This window comes from Apis cerana, linkage group LG10 (genome assembly GCF_029169275.1).
Source record: "Apis cerana isolate GH-2021 linkage group LG10, AcerK_1.0, whole genome shotgun sequence".
NCBI lineage: Eukaryota > Metazoa > Arthropoda > Insecta > Hymenoptera > Apidae > Apis > Apis cerana.
Genome location: NC_083861.1, coordinates 7,269,178 through 7,294,255, shown reverse-complemented (window position 1 = coordinate 7,294,255; position 25,078 = coordinate 7,269,178). Strand labels below are relative to the sequence as shown.

The window sequence follows — 25,078 nt, the reverse complement described above, 5'->3', positions numbered from 1 at the left end:
CCGTTACTAACTATCAATTCTTGGAACCGATATAAAATTACGATCATCGAGTCACGATCAAAACCATTCATCCCTCTTTCTCTCTCCTCCCCTCGGTTCCAACACCATCATTATATTAATAAATGCAAACGATCGAAGATCTGAGTGCATCGCATGGCGAATGATGAATAATCGTTGCCTAGCCAGCTAGCGTCGCGAAACAAAACGTGCAATAAACAATTACGAGGGACGAGACGCGGAATTTGAATGCGATTTTTCGAAAAATAAACGAGTCTTTAACTAGAGAGCGAGGAATCCCTCTTTCTCTCTCCCTTTCTCTCTCTATATTTCGCATGAGACAATTTAATTAATTAGTCGAGGAATCCGCGTGATTTCCAAGCGGATGCAGGAAACGGCCATCACAACTGCGTGCAGTGCGTGCCGCGTAGATGTGGGACAGGAAGTTTCCGCTCTGTTCGAATTCGTCGAACGACTGTTGCTGGTATCTAGAATTCTCGCGGATGTAAGCCTTTACGTGATGGCCGTCACTTTGAATTTATGGTTGGTGTGCGATAGTAAGGATATAAACGAGGAAAAGATGATTCTAACGTTAAAAGTGTGTTATCGAGTAGTTGTAAAAATATAGTTGACAGTGTAACGTTAAAAAGTGGCACTATAATTTTCTCGTAGAGAGAGAGAGAGAGAAAGAGAGAGACTTTCGTGACGTATAAAGTTTCTTTGGATTATTAAACCGCTTCGATGATAATTCGCAGGTACGAGTGGACGTGTATAAATGATAGTAATTTCATTCGAGGCGACGTATCGAACAAATGTTGCCGAGCACTACGATCCGATAGAAGAAACAGCCTGTTTTAATTTTCCAACTTGTTACCTAACTTTTTACGACGAGATTCATCTTTTCCTCCCTCCGTGAAACACGCACGAAAATTAGCTGGCAGCGTAAGAACATGTGGCGACCAGAAGAACATATCCACCAGAAGTGTAAAAACTGCGAAGTGTTTGTGACACACATTTGAATTCTCTTTCACGAAAAAATAGGGAAGGCGTCCGTAGCATAGCATAGCATAGGTGGTTGGTATCCTCGCCAGGAGAACAGAAGACAGCTTATTATTGAATTAAAAAACGAGGACGGTGTTAACGTCATCTTTAACTACCTTCATCGAAGAATAAAAATGTTTTACGATCCAAGGAATCATTCTAAGCGCCGAGGGAGCTGTATCTATCAATTCTATCTCGGACGTGTATATTCCTCCTCCTCCTCCTCCTCCCGTAAAACGTGTTCTCCTCCTCCCGTCGATTCCTCTTCCTGTCGATTTCAGTTTTCCTTACAACTTGCATCGTTTCCAGTTTCGCAACGCAAAATACCTCGAATACGAGCCAGCTACGCGTGAGTTTGATACACTCGCAGAAACAGATAGGTATTCAAACGTAGAAAACCAGTATTTCTACTATTGCGAGTGGAAAAAGATTGGACAGAAATTGGAATTCAATGGAATAGCGTACATCCCGTTGAGCAAGATGTTGGACACGAGAGAAGGATAATGGTTAATTCCTTCGATTCTTTCAGATACGTACGTGATCGAGGGGTACCCGTTAAAAAAAATATATCGATCGATCCACGGACTCGACGAGGGGGTCGTCTGGTGGTGATCTTGCCCGGGCTCGAAGTTTCGCGGGCGGAGAACGCGCAGATGCGACCGACCGTCCGATCCCAGGGTCGATGGACATCGACACTGTGTTGCGTAAAGTCGAAACGCGCGACTGCACGCCGCTGACACATTATCTGATTGCGCTGAATTCAGTCCGCGTTCGTTTCTACTACTACTACTAATACTGATACTACTACTGTTCTATCCAGGAAATGACGTCAAAGATCGCATATCGAGCACGGTACCTCGATCAGGATTTACGCTCCATCCTATCTAGACTTTGTTCTCCCTTTGTCGAGAAAAAAAATTTTCTCTTTTTAAAAAAATTACATTTTTAGCAAGACGATTCATAAACGATTTTAACGCTAATGGAGGGAGGAAAGATTTGAGACGATTCGCATTGAGCTTGAAGTTTGAGAATGATAGAATTCGGACGAAGGATGGAATCGATCTCTCTCCCTATTTCGCGTTGAATATCGTTCGAGTCGCTGTTATTACGATTCCCCTTCTGACACATAGACGAGACAAGCCATTTCTCCGTCGTCGTCGTCGGAGGATCCCAATCGACATCGGGTCTGATGATAGGCTGGAAGAAGGACGGCGTCCCTCGTAACGTCGAGACGCGGATTAGACCATCTGCGGTTTGCAATTGGCCGCGGCTCGTCAGGCAAATAACAAGCCCGTGAACAGACGCGATTATCGCGCACGTATCAAACACGTGTACGTACGTGCAACACCTCGATATTGTATCTACAAACGTTCATCCACGGTCCCGATCATCGGTCGAAATTGACTCTTTATGCATTTCCACTTCCACCTCGTCTCGATCCTCCTCACTTCCTCCATTACTCTGAACGCAAAAAAAAAAAAAAAAGAAATTCTCGTTTCACCGTTTTCGATCCCCATCATCCACGGTTTCGTTTCGTTCCACGCTCGGAGCCTATTCACGGACGGATTTTCAATTAACCCTTCGACTTTCCTTCGACTTTCATCCCTCCCCTTCCCAAAATCTTATTTCTCGTATCTCGTTTAAAAAAACAACGGAGGAGGAGAAGGAGGAGGAGGAAAATCTTGTGATAGCTCTCGCGTAAGATAACACAATTTCTCCGATCGCTGTTGATCGGCCAGCACCGGTTTCGTTCATTCAACGAGCACGAGGTCGCTTTCAGCGTCCCTTTCCCCCCCTCGAATGGCAGACCGCCACGTACGCCGGCAGATACGTGATTTTCGCTCGCATCCCGGCCAAGCTGGTGTGCGTCTACGTGTACAGAGATACCTCACCTCTGGCCGGGGTGATCGTTATCGTGATCAACGGCACGATCGTTTAGTTGGCCGTAAATCCCGCTTCCCACGCGGGAACCACCGCGCGAATGAATATTCACCCGGGCCCTTTCGGAAGAAGTGGTGTGCCGCGACCTACAGAGAGACAGAGCAGGGGGGATTCGTCGACCTACACTCGAGGAACGTGTGCCGCGTCGCAGGTTTAACACGCGAGCTACGAATACGTAACATCCGTTTTACCTGCGACCTCCCCTCCTCCGTGTGCAACGCGTACATGTGTCGATAGCCTCCGCCCACCCACGCCACCTCTCGTACGTAAATTACAGCGCGCGAGAGAAACGATCCCGTTGAAAGGAAGATCGCGAACGTGTACGATTGCGTAATCGTGGAAATGAAATTTTTCAAAGAATTGCACGAGAAGACTTTTGTTCCCTTTTTATTATCAGCCAGTATGTTATAATCAGATTCTTTATTATTATTTTTTTTTTTTTAGACGCTCTTTAAATAAATTTTTCATCCTCAAAATAGCCGAAATTTCGTATTGTATATTTTAAGACGAAAGGATTAAAGCTTTAATCTTCAACTCTTAAAATTATTTTAACCGGTTATTATCTCCATCTTTCATTCGATCGCGATTCTTGGAAGAATTCCGTATTTCTTCAAGAAAAATATCGGATCGTGGGTATCCATTCGGGAACGTTCATTAATAGTGAAATACTACTGAATAATTACCAATGAGAAACAGATTTACAACCTGTTGATCGAACGTGACCGAAGAAAGAGTTCCTTTACTAACCTTGCTATAGACAAAGTTATTAATACTCAAAAAAAGGAACGAATTTTTCTTACGTTTTTATACCGGCGAAGAAATGAAAAAAAAAAGGAAAAATTATAAAATAACCGATTTAATTTTAATCCTTCCACACCAATGTCGGAAAAAGCATCGATGCGGCATCGGTGTCCCATAAATCCTGTACGTGTGCGCGTACACGAGACGCAAATAGAATGCGAAACGAGACGACATCCAAGTATTCTCGATTCGTCGGAATCACTTCACAGCGCGGGAACGTGGCGCGTTATTTACGATCGAGTCTGGTTTAAGTGACGAAACGTCGCCGAAAGGGGGATCGGATGACGCTAATTGATTCCGATCGATACCGCGGTTTCCCGTGGTTGGCGGGAAGGACGGATAGGAGAGCGCGTTACCTGGCCAGAAAAGCTTCCTGGTTTTGCGACTGCACGACGCCTGTCTACGTGCGCGCCGATCCAGTTACTCAATTGCTGCTGCGGTTGCGAAACAAATGGAGGGATTATTGTTTTACTATTCTTAGCCTCGGAGCTCTCGAACGAGGGCTCTGGTTACGCGAGAATATATGGAGTTCAGTGCACTTCTCCCGCAGTGTTTTGCCGGAACGGAGAACGACGGAACAACACGTTTCGTAGATGGAGTCGATGGAGTCTCAAAGGGGAAGAAAAGCGTGGTGCAAATCGGTCCCTGGACAATGGATCTCGGCATGCACTGGCGCCAGTCTTCCTTCAACTTTCGCAAATTAATCTATCTACCGGCCAATTACCAGGTGATAAATTGTAAGAAGATCGGTTTTTTTGGAGGAGAAATTATTCCTTGGAAGACATTCTTCCTTACTTTTCTCATTCCGCCTAGATCCAACCGGAAGAATTATCAATTAACCGTAATTAATCCGGGAATTGAGACATCGTCCCTGTCTCCCTTCGTTGTAACAGGAGAGGAACTGTTGTTCGCTAATTAGTTATCCAATAATGTAAGCTTGTTGCTTTCTCGTGTCGCGCGCGTTTACATCCGAGGAATTCCTCTTCTTCTTTTTTTTTTCTTTTAAATGCAACAGAAACGCGAATGGAAAGCGTAAAATTTATATCTAGGAAGCTTTCGCGGCCTTCTCTCTATTTTATCGTTACCCTCGCGCTTAGAGCTGTTGCTCGCCGTGAGATACTGCTCGGCCGGATACCTGCATAAAGATGAAATCTTACTTTCTCTGATCTATGCGCGCTTCGCGTCCAACGTTACCCGTTCCCCGGCCTGAATTATAGATATTAGCTTGAAATATCGCGTTAATATCTTTGGCGGATCAAAGGTTGAAATATCGGGGAGGGGATTCGCGACAATTGCGAAAGTTTCTCGTTGTACATGGTATCAACGTGGAGGAAAGAAGGGGAGGGGGATCTTTCTGTTATTCGAGCCGCGTGGTGGCAACGTGGCGCCGCCACGTATCGAGAAATTTAATAAAAGGCAGTATTTTCCCGGAAATAGGTCGAGAGAGGGTATGATCGCGACTCGAATACCACGCGAAAAAGTCTCTCTCTCCTCGACGTTTCTTACGGGAGGGGGATTCGTGGGAACCCGTTCGAGCAGGATCGTAAATTTCCTCGAGCGTTCAGTTATCCGCATCCACATATTCCACTTCCTGCCCTAAAACGTCGCCCTTCCCCATCCTCCCCCTTCTTCCTCGATCGGAATCGCGGCCACTTTTAAAGCGGATCTCAGGATATACCTTGTGTACACCGCTCGTACATAAGTCGATGCATTATATTCGAGGAGAAAACTCGACTCGTGACTCGATATATTAAAAAGGCTTGGACACAGACAACGATGTATATACATATATATATATATATATATATATATATAAAATATCGAGGGAAGAACTGTCCATTACGAAATTATTATCGACCACAGGTGTTCAATGTTTCCACGAGATAATTCAACATCCACGCCGTTCGCGTTCGCCCGATAACATCTATCATCGTGGATTAGATACACGTTGCTCACTTGCTCGAGTGATGCAAGAGGCCAACCAGCGAAACTCTAGCTGGTCGTCGAGAGAAGGGAAGAGAAGAGAATATTAGAAGAGGCTGAGACGATTTTCGAGCATTTTGCATCGAGGACTCAACCGGGATAATTCAGGTGCTAACGACTATTTACGAGATGTCCGATCGTTGGCGAGATGTCTGGTACATAGAATGCGGCGACGCATGCGAGGGGTTGCCCATAAAACCCCAACTATCCGATTATGGCTGCGCCGTGCACGCCGCCCGGTTAGGTCGCGTCCATTCTTTTTTACCGTCTTTCATCTTTCACGGCTCCTGAGCTCGTGGCAACAGAGAACTTGCCCCGTTCTATACCCGCTCGCCTTCCTCCGCTCTTTAGTTACGGGGATCACGTCCATTCCGTTCTCAGTATTCGATAGAGACGGTTACGTACGGCAGAAGAAACAGTGTTTCATCATCAAGGGAAGAGAGAAGGGGAGGGAGAGATCGATCGATTTGGTTCGTTGCAATTGTTTCGGAATATACCAGAGCTTCGTTGAATTATTACGCGATTAATTAATTAATCCAAATTTCGATGGTGGCCGAAAGAATTCCAGCCCGAAGGGGAGGGGATCGTGCGATCTTGCTGGGTGGCGCGATTATCTGGCGGACTTAATTCTCGTTTCACCGAGTTTTTCGTCGCGCCTTCGTTCCTCGAGAGCCCTTTCACCAGATCGCCAGATTACCAGAGAGCGTTCGAACATGTTCGTTCGAGGAGGAATTTAAAATTCGATAGGAATCGATGGATCCGCTCGAGGCTATGGGAGAATCGTTTCCCTGGCTTTTACGCGTCCTTTAATAATACTCGTGCGCGGTATATATATACGGAATGGGTGATGGGGTGGTTCTGAGCGGACAATTAATTTTAAAGGAAGAAGCGCTCGAATAGATAGTTGGGTCTCGTAGGAGAAGTTGTAAACTTCTCGGGTAAGAGATCCTGTTATACGTCCATGTTACTTAATGGAAAGTATATTAATTGACAAGGGAAGAATGAAAGGGTTCGTCGTGGTCGTGCACCATGGCGGAAGGCTTAGAGTTGGGCACAAAAGACTTATCGACTTTCCATCCAATCAACGTCACAGGCAAAACTGTTCATTAACGTAAGACACGCCCCGCCGCTTGTTACAGCAACAGACCGCCATGATATGACACTGGATTGAGAGGAAGAGCGTGCAACCGACGACCAACCACCATGAGGAAGTTACTGCAGTTTTTGGCGGTGATATTGTTGGGTGTCAATGCCAGGCGGACGGACGCTGACGCCCCTGTCGACGACGTTTACGGTGGTCAGCGTCGTGGCTCCCTTCACAAGTCTAATTACAACAACAACAATGGGAACAACAATTACAATTCTCAGTTGAACTCACCCTATCTCCCGTACCAGCAACCCAGGGAAAGAAAGCCGAATATAGTGCTGATTCTGACGGACGATCAGGATGTCGAACTCGGTTGGTCACATTCTTATTTTCTTATCGCTATCCTCTTTCTTTCTTTCCTCTATCGCACACTCTCGTTTTTTAGTTTCCTTTTCTTAAAACAGATCTTCCGGATTACGAACAATTTTTCTCAATTCAAAGTTTAGAGATCATTTTTTAATTAACCTAAGGACGAATTTATTAGGTTGCGCGTTGAATCAAGTAGATATATATATATATATCAGTTATCAGGAATAAACGTTTCATTTATCGTTTTTAATTATTATCTTTCATTTCGAGCATACCTAATAATTCCGTATCACGAAGATTCTAAATCATCGCGAACGATCGAGAGATACGATCTAATTAAAAGAATCGATAAAAGATATATATACCGAGAGGCGAAATTGAAAATAAAAAAAAGAAAAAATTCTCGAAAACACGAGCCTCCTCTCTACCTCGAGGAAAGATATCCTCCTCCCTATCTATCTCTCGATCCTTCCGCCTCGAACACAGTTCTTTTTTCGAAGCTTCTCCTCTGATCGTGTGTTGCGGTTGGTCCAATCCCTCAGGTTCGCTGAACTTCATGCCACGGACCCTAAGGCGAATAAGGGACGAGGGGGCCGAGCTAAGACACGCATACGTGACCACTCCTATGTGTTGTCCAAGCAGGAGCTCGTTGCTGACCGGCCGTTACGTTCACAATCACGAGGTCTTTACGAACAACGACAACTGCAGCAGCCCCCAGTGGCAACGAGATCACGAGCCGCACTCGTTCGCCGCTTACCTGAGCAACGCTGGATATCGTACCGGTGAGTGAGCTCACGATGAACCTGTTTTTTTTTTTCACCCCTCTCGATGACAGAAACCCCTCACGCTCCCCTCACTCCGACAACCCAGACATCGGTCTGGGAGGGGAAAAAAAAAAGAGTCACGCGACCGAAGTTTGACCACGTACTTCGTTTCTTTAGAAACGAAGAATCTCTCGGCTCGATACGATCTTTTACAGTATTTATTCGTGAATAATTCAAACGATTCGAATTTATATATATATATAAATTCCATTCACCCGAACGTTTTAAATAATCGAACGTTCTATTATCCGATTGCATCGTGCTATCCTTATTTTCCTTATTCGTTTATCTCTACTGGAAGTAAAATTTAATTGGAAATTAATGTTGGATACACGAGTCTCGAATACGAGTTTCATTGAAACTATTGAAATATTTAAACCCGATTTAACACGGAGAAATTTAATTGCTTATTAAAATTGCGTCCCAAAACTTTCTCGAGGTTTTATCCTCGTTTCCCGCTCGAATGTTATCGAAATATCTTGACTTGACGCACAATAATGGTAAGTCGCGAGTTGGTTGACCCGTCAGATATCCTCGGAACCATAGAGAATCTTGCTACTTTCAATTGAAACGCAACTTATACGCTAACTCGTCTCGCTCGTAATTGGAGTCAAGTACGTTCGACGCGATAAATCCTCGTTGCATAAGCAATTACCGCAAGCAATTACCGCATCGAGGCAACACGACGACCATAACGTTGAGATTTTTTTCAATTGGCGCCAATATAAGGTCGAGAACCTCTTCGCGTCTTTTGTAAACCCGTGAAAAAAAACGCATAAAAATGTTACATTCGAGTGACGAATGGCGATTGTAAAAATTCCTACAGAGAGAGAGAGAGAAAGGAGACACGACGAAGATGTTTGCAATCTGTTTCTGACACGCGTCGAGTTTCATCACGGGCCAACCGCGACTACGATCTTCGTTCCTCCGCACGGGAATAATTATTTTTCGGCGACTCAACCTCCGCGTATACGAATACGGCGATGGATTCCCGTACAATTTCTCGAGATCGTTGTTGTTGGCCCTTCGCTCCGCAATTGTCCGCTCTTCCCCTTGTGTATCCACAGGCGAATTTTGGCCTGTTGCTGAGAGAGGAGAGGAGGGGCGAGAAATGTGATCAGAGAGGGAAGCTCCAGAGGCACAGCCAAAAACGGTTGCATCATGTCCCCGCATCAGAGGAGAATCGTTGGCTTCGATCGATCATCGGGGAACGATAATTCAGGAACCAGAACGGGACGGTTTGAATGCGGATGAATCGCGAACGGTGCATCGATTGTTTGCATTGTTCGCTTGGGTTACACAGGGCACGTGCGTGGCCCTCGTCTGCATCGTCGCGATGATGCATCCCCCGATGGATCGAGAGGAGGCTCGATACAATTTGCCAACAAGTATCGAGGAGAGGGGGGAAAGGGTGGGATGGGCGGGCTAGAGTTCTCGTCTGGGATTTTTTTTTCCCCCTTTTTGAAAGGACGGCCGACGATGATCGGAAACGAGCGATTAGAGGATGAATCGAATGCATCCTCGACGTTAACCGAGCCAATCTCGCGTTCGATTCGTGGCATAAATGGATCAAGGATGGATCGTGGCGTACGAATACTATATCGACACCTACGGTCCATGGTCTTTTTGGTCCTTCTCTTTTCTTTTTTGATGAATTTCACCGAAGGCGGTCGGAGAATTATCCGGCACGGATCGGCCGGTAAGGTTTCAGGGGAGTGTTGGAGGCTTCTCATCATCAGCTGCAGCTGTTTACAGACACCTTTTTTTTTGCGGGGCTGAAAGCGATCCCGCCGCGCTTTTCGAGTGTCTCGAGATGAATCGATTTCGCGGCAACGACCGGGGATTTCGGGCTCGGGCCCGAAGGGAATGCGAACCACCGATCGTTTCTACGGCGTTTCGCGCGCGATCGATATTCCCCTACGAGTGGAATGCTGTTCGATTCGTCGATAGAATTTGGAGAATCCTGAAGCGGAATAGCGAGATACCTTGTCTGGGATAATAATTCTTCGCTTCTCGCGTGAAAACGCGAGCGTTCGAGAGATAATTTCGAAGGGAGACGTTGGCTCGAGATAATACGCTCGAGTTTTTAGGAAAGTGTTTTGAAACGGGGAAGAACACTCGTAATTTCCAAGGGGAAAAGAGGACTTTTCGCCCCGCCGCCCCACTAACTGATTAAAGTTTTATCTTTCTAGCCTACTTTGCCGAACACTTATCTCCTGAATCTCGGGGACTTAGCTTCCAATTACGGCCGGGATTACTTTACGACACTTTGCCTTTCGCGGATTCATTATATAAGAAATTACAACCGGTGGTTACCCGTTTTATAGACTTAATGCACGATTTAATAACCAATTTAACTATCGAGCAGAAGGGAAGGTTCGCGATAAGGGACAGCAGGCTGGGAGCAATCACCGTCGCGGTATACCTGTCCCATGTGTTCCGTGCGTTTATTCCTTTCGTTCGTGTTTCGCTCCACGAACACCACGCCGCCACGGTTCCTTCCCGCCATGCCTATTTCGAGAGACATGCAAATTACCTGAGACAGACGTTACTCTCCTACGGAGAGTCGTATACCTCTCTCGTACCTTTCTAAAAATACCTTTCTTAGAAAGGATTAAAAAAATTAAATCGCATGAACTCGAACGAAGACGAAATGCTGAATTCCATTCGTATTCTGTCAAAAAGAAAAAAGAAAAAAAAATATCCGTTGAGCGGTTAAATCCACGGAAAACAGTTAACTACAAAGAATTCTCTCAAACGATCGTGTATACAGGATCTCGGTAAATTAGACCGAACGTCGTATTTCAGACGCGTGCATATATTTCGCAAGATATTGTTCGAGACTCGTATTCGAATTCTTTCCACGAATCTGGTGTTCGTGATCGTCGATCACCAAGACCAGAAGGGAGTAACAAAAAGGGATCACGAGAGGAGAAACAAGGCGAGGAGGAGACAAAAATCTTCTCACGATCGTGACAGTTCGACCCTTCGACGGGTAGACAAGCTCCTGTTGGAGGAATCCTTCCAGCTCCTACCTTCTTCCTCCCTTTGAACCACGATGAAAACAGCGTCCGACACGATCACTCCTCTCGTCCTCCCTCCGTATTTTCCTCTTGTTCCTTCCTCCGTGTACCTGCCTTCCTCTCCACGTACGAGCCAGCTTCTTCTCTCCACGTACGACCATATTCGAGAAGGTAGGACGTTGCACCCTGAAAGCGGCCAGGTTTCACAGTCTTTTAAGCACCGTCCACATCCGCCAAGGGATTGGCGACCTTCCAAAAATTCCGCCACGCATAGGCCTCCGCTTCCGTGGTCCACGGTTAAAACGAGACCAAGTCTCGCCTCTATTAATTATCCGGACGATTATTTTCTTCCTGGTGGATCCTCTCGAGATCTCGATAAGCTTGCGAAACGATGCGCACAACGGAGACACTGTTCTCGTGCGGATAGAAACATCGCTAACTCTGTTACATTCCGGTAGCACGGAGAAAAAGCGGGAGAATTAATCAATTTACTCGCGTCAGATCCACACCGCACGAGATACCCTCCCATAGACACAGCTATCCATTTTCAATGAAACGAGTTCAAATTACACGGGCATTAAACAAACCCTCGATCCGGTTTGTTCGTGCTGGCTTCGTCCAGCGTTTTTCTCCTTTCCCCTCTCTCACTCTCTCTCTCTCTTCGAAAATTAAGAACCTGTTATTTTCACCGAAAGAGAATCTTCTTATTTTCCTCCACGCATAATCGCGGCGACGAAACGAACGAAACGAGAAAAGAGAAACGAAGGAGGAGGAGGAGGCTAAAGAGACTCCTCTCTCTTTCTCTCTTCCAGGGTGGGTTCGCCAATAGGTCCCTAGGAATAATTACGAACCGTGAGCCGCGACGAGCGTGCCGATCGCCGCCACCGAAGAGAACACGCCACCGGAGAGAAAGAGAACTGGTTTCGTTATCGCCGTCTGTTGCGCGCGTTCCGAGTGTCCCTGACCAGAATACCGAGGCTGGCGGGCCGGGCGACAAATTTTCCTCGCTATCTTCGCGAGAGGATCTTGTCACGCGCGCATACGTTAGGCCGACCTCACCTTTAGGCCGCGTTCGAGACCCCCGCGTTGTCCGACGGGCGTGAAACTAGGCCTGAATTTGCCGATGCTAATTAGGTCCGAGAACTAGGCCCCTCCTCGATCGTTTCTCCCGGTTGACCACGAGAAAATTTGCGGCGTGCATCTTGGCACCAGCGCGTGATACACGGTGTATCTATTCGATCTATCAAAGAAGAGGTTCAACGATTGATTTTTATCAAGATTCGAATTCCGATGATATTTTTCCTATCTTTTAGAATTCCGAGCTTTTGGAATGTCGAGTTGCGGAACTCGCGTTAAACGTGAAAAGAAAGAAAAAATAATAAAGAAGATATTCCACCGAAGATGCGAGAGTTGTTTTAATAACGTTCGAGAGTTTTGCTCTCGAGTATATTCGCATGAGGCATAAAGGTTAAGGTTGGAAAGGAGAGGCCGAGGTACCGGTTGCGTTTCTCCCGGTTCGTTTCGTCGTGTTATTCGATTCTTCGAGTCTCGTAGCCTCCCTCGAAGGTCGAATTTCAACGGGAGAAAGAGAGAGAAGGAAGGGGAGGGGAAGGAGAAGGGAGGAGATTCGCGATCACGAGACCCACGCGACACGACCTTCGTCCCTCCCCTCCGACAATCGATTCCGCGTCTTTATTAAAGGTGTTCCGTACGAGCGCTGCATTATGCCGCGATAGGAAGTAGAAATGCGGGAGGCGTAGCCAAGGCAACGGTATTGCCTTCGATTGTTCGACTCGTGGGTGCTCGGTGTCGGCGAATATAAAAACAATGTGCCGTGAACCGCATTCGTATCGATCTCGGTGATTGAACGATAACCTGGGTGTGCAGGTCGATTCTTCTTTCCGGCATTGCTTATCCACGATTTTTCCTACGTGGATCAAGATTCTTTTTCGACGAATACGTTAGTAATTAATACATATTACGAACAATCGCGGCTCAATGGCAGACTGTGTACAATGACAAATTGTACAGTTTGATTTGAAGAAGGATTCTGTTGGGTTTTTCTTTGGTTATTGTATGGGAGGAGAGCTATTGGATGTCCTTGCGCAGCAAGAGCAGTGAACTTCTCTCAAACGTGGCTTTCACCCTCCACCGTAGGTGAAAAAAACCGTGACATTCCTTTCGAAGAGACGAAGTTGACCCTGAGATCTCTTCAATGCACTCCATGCACACTCCGATCTTCTCCACCACGGTGCGACATTCTTCTTCGAATTCGAGGATGGTTCAGCACGTGGCACTCTTCGAGGTTTTGTTACGTTTCGAAATATTTCGAAAACATTCTCGCGGAAGGATAAATTACGACCACGGTTCAAAGAGAGAAACGTTGTTCCATGGGTCGATAAAAATCTATTAAATCTTGTCTTTTTTTCTTTCTTTCTTTTTTTTTTTTTAGAAAGATTGTTTCACGAATAAACACGGGAGAGAAGGTTTCGACAGCGTCTTTACACGCTGTTTTTTTCACTTTACGATGCCCTTTGCCGGCCGCCGGGTATAATGATAAGGCCACACACGCGCCAGGTATAGAGCAGATCCAAGGCGTAGGATAAACCAAAGGACTCGAATCGACTCGGTTCGAAAGTGTTGAAAGTGAGAACGAGCGAGGGAAACACACCTCGAGGTGGCGCACCTTACGCTCAACCTGTTCACTGAAATATCGAATTCCGTAAAATGAATCCTCGCCACAAAATCACAACAATTTCGACGAACACGAAAGAAAATGCACTCCTCAAATCCTTCCTATCCTTTAACTTAACGTAATATAACTTGTTGTTTTTCTCTTCGATCGAAAGATTGGTCGAATCTTTATTATTCCAAGCTCCAAAATTCGAATATCGAATAAAATTGTTATCATGGGACTCGAGAATTCTTCGAATGAGAACGATGAAAAAGAAAAAAAAAAAATCTCTTCTCCTAACCAATCTATCATATAATTATTATCCTCGTCGATACGAATTACACGTGTAAAAGTTTCGATATCTTAATAGAAGGCAAGATAGATACTAATGGATCATCCGCATCACGATGTTCCCTTCATTTTTCTACGTCTGCCCTCTCCCTGAGATCTGCCTTATGCAAATCGAACACGAAGCCGCGACCGACGTGTTATACTTATTAGCCGTTCGTCGCACCTGGATCCCGGTCACGGATTCTCGGAAAGGATATCACGCGACCCGTGTGCGACTAGCTCTGGTTCTCAGGTTTGACGTGCAATGGAGCGCTTTCCAACGTGAAGAAACTGCGAATCGAATGCGCAAGGTATACATAGGTGTGCGTATACAGGGAACGAGACGTTTTTTTTAAAAGTGTTTCATCGGTGCTCTCGACGAATGGTATGGTTATTAAGTTTTTCTCGGTTAGAACGAATCGTTGTATCGCGTTTTACGGCTTCCAGGAATTTCTCTTTGGCCGGAGGGATGTGTTTTTCCGGGCGACCGTGTGTCGTGAAAACATTCTTGACAATTAGCGAGTCTTACATTTTATCACGTTGCTCGCGTGTTTCTTGAAAGGTCTAGCGAAAGGTTTGAAAACTCGCTGAACCGTGAACTGTTTCCCTGGACGATTTGTTCGAACGAACGATTCAAGAAATATGTGCGTCGTTATGCGTCGCGTTTAAAAAAAACCGTGAACAATTCGAAATTCCGGAGTCCTGCTGAAAAAACCCGCGATATCGATTCCATATGTATACATATTTATATAAAATACACGACGCGAATACGTGATTTTATGATGCTAATTTTTAACGGATAGTTTAAAATAAATGGAAACGCCATGCGATGAAAATGGAATATGCGATAGTATCTTAAGACGATTCGATCGGTAATAATATATATTCATGACGTTCACATATTCATGAGACGATTCGAAAAGTCGATTTAAGAAAAGCCTCTCGTCACGCCCCTCGTTTCTTCTACAATCCTGTTCAATTCAAACTCGTTATTACACCCGATAGGAAATCGCGCACTGAGCAAACGAAATAACAAATACGAATAAAAAAAAAAAATAAAAATTGACACGCGTACGCTACCTGTTCTCCATTGCCTGATTCCTCGATTCACTAAAGAACGCGTTCTTCTATCGGCACCAACACGATTGTTGGTATTTTTTCATCGACGTGGGTCAACACTTGCTCGATCCTCGCGAAGCCTATCCTATGATAATACGAATCCCCCCGTAGCTCGGCCAGTTCCGGGATGTCGTATATGGGAATCGAATAGGTTATTCCCGTGAATCTCGCGAAAGGGGAGATACGAGGGAGCGTATAGCCGAGTCGACTCTCGAAGAGATGCCGGTAAACGATACATCGAGTCGCTCCGCCGTAACCCGTCTCATAATTCGCCCAGATACGTGCGCGATTCCCAATAATTGTGCGAATTCCGTGCGTCGCGTTGTATCATACCCCAGAGAAAAGAAATATATCCATGGATGTGAATATATTCTCGTAATACGTGAAAGAGAAAAAGAGTTTCAGCATGGAATGGAAGGTAAATTTTAAACCTCGGCTAATAAACTTCTCTTCTATTCTAAGGGGTATTTTTGAGGAGGGAGCGAGCGAACAAGGCCTCGCACGGAGGACGATATCTCTATGACACGCGGCTCTCTATTCAACCGCGTAACAACGCGGAGAGAGAGATAGGAGCGCGCGAAAGTCGAGTGGACCGTTGATGAGTCCTCCTCGGCGTTATTATCGGGATTTAACCAGGTTTGCCGTTGTTGTTGTTCGTTGCTGACGCGGTCGTTACTCTTCCCGAGTTTGGCCGAGTATCTCGTGCATTGAATCCCATCTGCATGGACGTGGTGCACGTGATGTAACGCGTTGAAAAAGGACGAGGGATGCGTCGAGAGGTACGTACCGAATATTAAAGAGACACGGATACATAGAGGGGAGGGGACGATGTGGTTAACTTCTAATATTAGAATATTTCCCTCGAATTCGTTAAGCAAGTTGGGCCATAAATGGCCTCTGAACCAGTAGATGTTAACAGCATACGAAGTTCCTCGCGCTCGCCGGTCATTGAAGTACTAACCACGCTTCACGCGGTTTAACTTTGGTAATCGTACGAGGAATTCATTTGCCGTGGCCAACTCTGCTAACTAACCGGCGTTAACCGTAAAAGACAAGTATCAATAAAGAGAGAGATTTACAATAGGGAGAATTTCGCGCTAATCATCGGTCGGTAGTTGGAATTCAGCGTTTCCATGGGTGGAACGCGTTTGAAATGACGCGAGCGTCAACCTCTGGGGATGGAATTCGCTCCTCTCCTCGCCGGTTTCGGCGGTGAAAAGGTCGCGCGTGCCTCGTAGCACGTAGCTTTTGCCACGGATTCGCGCAGGTGAGATTATCTAAATTTAAATCGCGGCAGACCAGCGTGGAAGAGCATTGTTCGTGGCTGCGTCGCGGCTCGAGAGAGAGAGAGAGAGAGGAGAGGAGAGGAGAGGAGGCGCCGCCAGTTTTTCGAGTGCTCGCGTGGAGGACGAAGGAAAGAGGAGCGATGTTGAGGAGGGAAACGAGGGCGGGTGAGAAGAAAGAAAGGGAAGGGGAGAGAAGAAGGAAATGGATAGAGAGAGAGAGAGAGGAGGGAGGAAGCGAGGTCGAAGACGAGTTGGACTAACCCGCAAGCTAGCTGCAAGATACACGAGGGTCGCACACATCGCGAGGCGCACAAAAGGGCCCCCACGATGCAGGTGCAGCTCTGCGGATCGGTGCATTCATTGGACTTTTGCGACCCTTTCTGGGGCCGTCGTCAAAAGACGTGCGACGGTGTCCGTGATTGGGTGAAAACGAACGACACCTTAAGCCTCGCACGCAACGGTCACAACGGTGTCTTTTCGGGACGTGAACTTCTTCGCGCTTCACCCTCTCCTCTCTCCTCTGGGATTCCACCAGGAGGAAGAGTCATCACGGTTTTACACGCTGGGGAGGGAATAAAGAAATATGAATAAAAACTTTATACACCCGTAGAGAATTCTCTTCTGTAGACGTCCCCTCTATCTGTGATAGAAATATACGTGATTCTGATGTAACCATTCAGATCGCTATACAAGTCCAGGAATACTTGGGAGAAGTAAGGACAATACGTTTACCTACTCTCGATTAGCCATCTACTTTGTTAACCTTTAAACGGATCTTGCAACACAGAGTAGTTGTGAACTGCTAATAAGAGAAGGGATCTCTCTAGTCTCGTCTCGTTTAAGAAATGAACAATCGAGAATAAACGAGGAAGAAGACGCGACATGGAGTGGAGACGTTTGTACCGTTTGTAATAAGACAAATCGGTCCCTATTATTTGCATAATCATGATAACTGCGTAATGACGGTATCAACGCGAGACCAATGTAGCTACCATAAATGTTGTCCGGAGGGCGTTCCTTATGATTAATGCCTTGCGAAGAGGGGGGCGCTTATTAAGCCAGACAATCCAAGAAGGAAAAAGTAAAGTTATGTATCGAGAAAAGGGGGGGAAATTGTACCCCAGCATCGAGACACTTCTCTCTTTTGTCAAATCTTTTTCTTTTTTTCTTTCGCGAGCGAAAGAACGGACTTCGAAGAAAAGCCGAATAATAACGATGCGTCTACACGTCACAGTGTGGATATATATATACACAGTTGTATTTGCTCGAGAGAGTGGAGAACGAGATCGAAAAGCGAACAGTTCGAAGAAAGCATCCCGACTGGTTTCATCCCGACCGACCGTTTCCTAGAATTTTGCGATTCATCGTTTTTCGAGGATGATCCGAGCGAATGCCTCGCGTGTCCATCCCATCTCGATCCATCTCCTCCTCCGTTTCTATTCGGATCATCGCGAGATTTTCGACCGCAACGAATCGGGGTCGACTTCCCTCGTTATCGAACCCGGCTCGATGCATGCGATGTACCCTTAAATCGTGGCGGGCGACGTTTACGAAAATCGTAGAAATTGGACGGCACGCGAACGAAGCCGCGAAAAGGGGGTTAATACTAGGGGTGCACGAAACAGACCGAAATAATCGCGAGAAGGAGCATTAACGATTTGGTTCATCGCGATGCGATGATCCCCCCCAAATACAAGTCGCGTGCAGCTCAGCCTTGTCTAATTCCGCCGTTTGCTAATCGGGGATATGTAGAGTATGCGCGCGGATCAGCTTTGGATCAGCTTTCGCGACTTCGGGAATTCGAAATAATGACAAGCGTGGAATCTCCAAGCTTCAAGTTGGAGAAAGAAGCTTTATACCTGGTTTGCTATCAGATTTTGTAAGTAGATATATTATATAGACACTTGTAGTTGAACGTTTCATATACGAAACATTGCATGATAAATGAAAATTTTCGAAATTGATTGTAAAGGTGTTTTTTTCTGTATCAATAATAGCTTTGTTTCTTTTTTTTTTTTTACGATATTACAAATACGTTTTCAAACAGAGCAAAAATATGCTAGAAATTGATGTTTTAAAAAGCAAAATGTTCAACTAATGTACAAAAAAAATGTTATATTATTTGAAACAAATAATGTCGCTATATACTTTGTATTATGATACAAATCACGCAAAATTACAAATGAAACTTTAATTTTTCGTGCAAAAATCACGAAAAAAAACTGAAATTTTTTTATCAAAATTTGCGTAGAAAATAGAGAAAACCATGCTATCGAAGTCACTTTTTGAATTATCGCGATATCTCAATCCGTTGCCGAGATATAAGAGCTCGAAGAATCCGCTCAAAGACGGATGTAGAAATTATGAATGGGCCCGCAACCCAGTGTTCTATATTTTCCTGGAAATGCGTACTACGTTCTTCCAAGAATCGCGTACCACGCTTTTCCAGGAATCGCGACTGTCACTTGTCTGCAGTTTGGGATAGGTCAGCGCTACGAGAAGTCCGAGTAAGGGACAAGGACGGAGACAATAAACGATTAAAAATTACCATTTTCTTTACACGACGATATCTCGGCAACCGGAAGTCGTATCGAGATAAACGAAAAGACGTTTTAAAGGGTAAAATTCCACGCTTCTAACGATCGTTCGTTCGTTGATCGGGACTCATTTTCTTCGGAGTTATAACGGTTTAAAATTTACCTAATTTTAATAGGATTAATCGGGTTTAACGTATATGTTTAAAAATTGTCTTTTCTTTACACGTCGATATCTTGAGAACCGGAAGTCGTATCGAGATAAACAAAAATACGTTTTAAAGAGCAAACTTGCCTGCTTTTAATAGTCTTTCATCAATTGGCCGAATATCCTTACGTTCGAAGCTATAGTAGTTTAAAGTTTAATCGAATTTTAATACTAAATTACGCGATATATCGAAGAACACTGCTTGCAGCAATATTAAAGGCTGTAAGCTGATTTAAAATATCCTTTGATTGAAGTAAATTTAATCAATTGATTCGAATGTAATTGATCTTGATATCATGATAATCTCAATAATCTTGGGTTTACTTTAACCATTTTTTTCTAACGTAAGAAACGATCGAAACTAAGATCTACGCCAAAAATACAAACTTACGAGAAAAAGAGAGAAGAAAGTAGGCCAATTCGAGGGATGACGCAACGTTACCTGTTGCTTCTCGAATTGCCGAACCAATGCTTGCAACGAAAGCGCGGGTAAAAATGCAAAAATAATAGTCGAGACGAGTCTCGATGGCGTTCGATCGTAAAAAGCCGGTACGTAGTCGGCCGAGCCGGTCGATCGGTCTGTCCGACAAAGCGGGACAAAAGGACGAGCCGGAGGAACCGTGATATCCTGGCGCCAGTCGTGGCTCCGCATTCTCCTTTCTTTCTTTCTTTCTCTCTCTCTCTTTTCTTTCAAACAAAACGAATATCCGGAGAATGGTGAAGCGGTCGATGCAACGGATACATATAAATATATGTGTTGTAGGCGGGAATATGGGCCAGGCGAAAAATTGACGAAACGGGGATCTCTATCGATGCAGAAAACCACGTCGAACCACGGGGATCGAATCTTATTTTCTGATGTTACAACACTCGTTTTCCTGGAATGAAAGCTGCGGCCAAACCTTGCAGGCTCTGACTTATCGCGAGCCAAAACGTCCAAATGAAAGATGGCTTTGCCATGGATTGCGGTCACCAATTGGATATTCGGTATTCGTTTCATACGAAGATTAGCGATGATTTAAAAATATTGAGAAAGAGAGAGAGAGGGAGAAAGAGAGAGGGAAATGAATATCGAGATGGGAATACGAAGATGGAGAAGCAATTGCGGGTTTTCGAGGTATGCGCATTTTTAAAGAGGCGATGGAATAAGAAATAGCAGAGTATGGCGGGACATTGATTAATTGAAATGACGAAGGGGCAATTAAACTTGGTTACCAGTTGGCCGATCATTATTGTGATCAACGTTCCTTGCATGCGCATCGCACGATAACAATCTAATTGATATTTACGACTGCCCCAGTGTATCCAGGTATTTTTAGGTTGGGTCTAAGTCAGTGTCATGCGAAGGCAACGACCTTAGAGATGTAAGCTTCTCCTAGGCTTGGAAATATAGGCGAAGAATAATCGATATAAATACACTGTATTTAATTCAAGATCGTAAATCTTTTTTTTTTTTTTTACTTATCGATGATAGATTACATCCCATATTATATCTGCCGTTAAAGCAAGAAAGTTTCGCGCTTCGTGTTCGAAGATAGCAGTCCGCGGTGATCAATTCGTTTGCCGAAAAGACAAGCTCTTAATGTATTCACGGCACGGTACTAACTAATGAATTTCGAATTATCAATAATTAAAGCGTAATTTTAAACACGGCCCACCAACACCACGTTAAGACGACCAGGTCATTTATGCAAATTTTTCGTTCCTTTAAACCAGTTCCGTGAGAAACTAGTGTCTCCCTTTGAAAGGAAAAAAAAGTGAGCCAGATAATATCTGCTCGCGGACGAATCGAGCGAATTTCTTCAAACTACGTCGCTAATTAATCCGCAACTACTTTTTTTTCTCTACATCCACATCACTATTATCCCGTCGCAGAAGAAATCGAACGTCCTTCTCTCTCTCTCTCTCTCTTTCTCTTCTCTCTCTCTCTCTCTCTCTCTCTCTCTCTCTCTCTCTCTCTCTCTCTCTCTCTCTCTCTCTCTCTTTCTCTTCTCTTTTCCGACACACCATAGGAAACGTCAGCTCGCGTGATCGCCGGTCGACTCATTTTTAAAACCATTCCTGACATTTAAAATTGAAATGTTCTTCCTTTTCCCTCTTTTGAGCGTGGTAGCTATCCAAGTCTTCTCTCTCTTTCCCCCCTTTTTAGATAAAAACGACGAGCTATTCAAATTTCTTTGAGAAAAGGGGACGATTTCTGAGAAACTCTATCATTCGGAAAGAAACCGAAAATTTCATAAAAAAAAAACCCGGCGTTAATGGAAAGAGGCGAGACACAAGTCTAATTGCGAGATTTCAAAGAGGATTCGCGACCGTTATCCACTGATATATATATATATATATCCCGAATCGTGTTGGGGAAGGGATAAGGTAAGGACGAATTTTCGCCCTCGAGGCCGCAAGCCACCCATCCAACGAGATTTACCGTCCTTTATATTTAGTATCGAGAAAGGCGGCCCTTTATTGAGACGTCATCGGTTAACGCAAAACGAGAGTAATGCGATTGGCCCGTGGTCTCGAGGTGGTCCTCGCCCGCCACGCAAAAAGTTGCCCCGTTCCGTCCAAACCAAATCGGCCTCCCCTCCCTTCCCTTCTTCCTGCAACTGTTATAAATAAGCCCCCCTTTCATCCCTCCTTCCCCCTCCTCGGCCTATACGCTGTTCGATAGCGACGGTGGGTACAGGTATGTAAACGCTGCCGCGGCTACCAAACGAAAGGGACGGCGTGGTACTTTTGAATTAATTATTTGATGGTGCCCCGTATGAATAATTCAAACGCTGCCCCCGAGATGAATCCGAGAAGACCGATGCGCCTTGCCTGTGCATCGAGGGGTTGGCCCGGAAAATGGGATTGCCTTTTTGATTTATCGCGGGAGGGAAATTCCCTTGGAAATTTCTCCTCGCGATTCACGAAGTTGAGAAACCTGAATCCTGGGAGGGTGTGGAAATTTTTGTCATTGCGGGTTACGTTACGTTTCCTCGAGACGAGCATTCGATGCGTCGATCGAGCGAGCGATGGATTCTGCAGAGAGTTAATCGTTAATTCGAGTATTCGGAGGAGGGGATGGAAAAACGAGAGCAAAAAGCGAGCCGGGGTAATCGATCTGTTACATGAGTCAGTTCCTGCGACGAACCGAGCGTGTCCATAGCACATTAATTACTATTGCGATAGCCGGGGTCTACTAGAGATATTTCTTTTATTAAGCCCGGTTGAAACGAGCCTGCCACGCCTCGTGATCATTACTCACTACGACGGCAACACTCTGATTCGGTGCCTTTTTTTGCCCAACGCCCTCGATCCTATTGAGACAAACCGAATACAGGCTTATAAGTACACGTGTGACAGGGAAACAAAGAACGCACTAATTGAAAGAATGTGTGAATAGATTTAACGCGTTCAATGCGCCGCGTAAAAAAAAAAGAGAAAAAAGAAAAAGATCGTATGGGGCCCTCTCGGATATTGACTTTTGATAAATATAAAAAACAGTTATAAAACGCGAAAATTATTATTGAATGGGAGAATGCAAGAGAAAAGCCAGATACGTAGAAACGCATTTCATATTTCTTGGAAAAATTCATGACGCGACGGTATGCATCATTCACCATAAAATATCCATAGAAATCTCCATGACGCATACGGCATTCACATCGTTTACATCGAATGTATTAGGATGCAAATAGGTTTGAGAATAAAAGTTTCGAGAGTTACTTTTCTTTTTTTTTTTATTGATCGGTACGTTGAAGATAAAAATTATTATCGAACAAATCATTCCTAACGCGATACCAGTCCTTTAATAATAAGAATAGCTCCCGATTACAAGGAATTTTGCATAAACTCTTATAAAATTAATCGAATCGATGAAACATCGATTCTATCGCTGGAATGGTCGAATGTCGAGGGATCGATTCCCTATCGCGGCTTTCCGCAGTAGAGTGCAATTCACTTTATCACGAACACACGTTCCAGGTTACTTCGGCAAGTATCTGAACAAGTACAACGGATCGTACATACCGCCCGGATGGCGGGAATGGGGAGGTCTCATAATGAATTCACGGTACTACAACTACAGCGTGAACATGAACGGGAAGAAGATAAAGCACGGGTTCGAGTACAGCAAGGACTATTACCCGGACCTGATAGCGAACGACAGCGTGACTTTTCTACGCCAAAGTAAACACAATTTCGCACGGAAGCCGGTGATGCTGGTCGCGAGCTTCCCGGCGCCCCACGGCCCGGAGGATTCGGCACCCCAATTCTCACACCTCTTCTTCAACGTCACCACTCACCAGTAAGTACAGAGAAACTTCGTCATTTGCCCGTTTATCTTCGTCATGGCACCGCGTTGGTAAATCTGGGTCAGTTCGTTAGAATGGGAAATTTATTTGCCAATTACGAAGGCTCCCTGCCTTTCCAACCCCCTCGTTTCAATTAACGCGACGTGATTTTCTCTTTCTTTTTCCTTCTATCCATTACGACTGACACGAAATTCGCAATTCGAATTTATTGGAAAAAAAAAAAAAAATAAATTAATCGACGAATTTCATTTTTCATTGAAAAAATTTCATCTCCCCTTGTACTATTATTTGTGTACTCCCTTTATCGCTTATTTTCCACGGATGTTTTCTCGGAATTTTCTTCCCTTTTCCCTTTCACCCAAAGTATCGTTCCAAGACTTTACCGCGTCGAGATGGACGATAACAATAATCCTTTCGACGCTTGCCCGAGGAAAATGTAGGAAGATGTTTTGCAATTTTCTGCATAGAGAGAGAAAGAGAGATCTCAACAATCCCACCTTCTCAACGATCTGTCTTATCGGATTATACGGGATGATGAGTTGGACTATTAGAATGGTAGTGTTGAACTCTCGAGGGGGAACGAACATACTCGACATACCGTAATATACCGTTTCCCCTAAATCCTCATCTAAATCCTTGGGGACACTTGTACAAAAATTTGGAAGATTTGCCAAAGGGGTAAAGAGGGAATCGACCAACGTTATAGGTTCACGTGAGATTAAATCGCTATGTACAAACTCGCGCTTACTTTTCCCTCCCCTTGTTATTATTCCTTTGTACGCGTTTCATTTTCATTCGTGATGAACGAACAACGAACGCAGTCGTACCATAGACGTCTAAACGCCATACACCGCGCGTTTCCCGACAATAAGAGCTGTTTCTCCGAACGAACCGAGTTTGTGCACGCGTTTCTGCCAACTATTCGACGTCCGGCGTCCAAGTTTTCTCAACCTCTGTCCGCTATTCAGACGTCGTTCCAACGAGAATCTGCACGGGATGGAGAGGAGGGGGGGAGCGACGATATTCCCGACGTTTTGGTGGGAACGTCGAAGAAGAAACGGACGAAAACGAGGGACAAGGGACAACGAATTCGTGAACGAGTCTGTGGACGATTTAACGGCTTGTGAAGAGAAAGAGAAATAAAAAGAGAGAGAGAGAGGAGCCAAAGATGGAGGTCTCTGAAAAAACCGAGAGACACCGAGGCACTCTAGACTAGACAACCGGATAGATAACTGCAGCCACGGTGTCATCGTCGCGTGATGGAGTGCCCTAGACGGGGGTGCGCGCGATGAAAAGCACTAAAAACGCGTGCAACCCACCCCCCCTCCTGTTGGCAGTCTCGTCTCGCCCCTCTGGACAACGCCCGTTATTGTACATCCACGATGCAGGTATTATATTCACCTGTCTCTCCGTTCTCCACCGGTGAAAAAACACATTGCTTTGTCTCGCTCCTCGCCTTTGCCAGTTTTCAAACTCTTCTTATCCTTTTCACTCGCCCATCCCTCTCTCCTGCGACTCGCATACGATTCAGACGAAGACGGAAGAGGGAGGAGAAGGAAGGGGAGA

General features: G+C 45.1%; 2 protein-coding genes across 7 annotated transcripts in view; one reads left to right on the top strand and one right to left on the bottom strand.

Moving 5' to 3' along the window:
- LOC108001562 (tripeptidyl-peptidase 2) overlaps positions 1–25,078 on the bottom strand; it is a 94,492-nt gene that overhangs the window by 54,353 nt on the left and 15,061 nt on the right. The gene's annotated exons all lie outside the window — the stretch shown is intronic.
- LOC108001561 (extracellular sulfatase SULF-1 homolog) overlaps positions 1–25,078 on the top strand; it is a 72,497-nt gene that overhangs the window by 33,207 nt on the left and 14,212 nt on the right. For 3 of the 6 annotated variants that reach the window (XM_017062599.3, XM_062081056.1, XM_017062597.3), the window contains 3 exons: positions 6,903–7,222; positions 7,762–8,001; positions 23,184–23,505. In XM_017062599.3, the coding sequence (XP_016918088.2) occupies positions 6,967–7,222; positions 7,762–8,001; positions 23,184–23,505 (818 nt within the window). In that variant the 5' untranslated portion in view covers positions 6,903–6,966. Of the gene's footprint in view, positions 1–4,829; positions 5,559–5,643; positions 5,872–6,902; positions 7,223–7,761; positions 8,002–15,812; positions 15,969–23,183; positions 23,506–25,078 lie in introns of those variants that run through there. The other 3 variants (XM_062081055.1, XM_062081057.1, XM_062081058.1) reach the window with 3 other exon arrangements.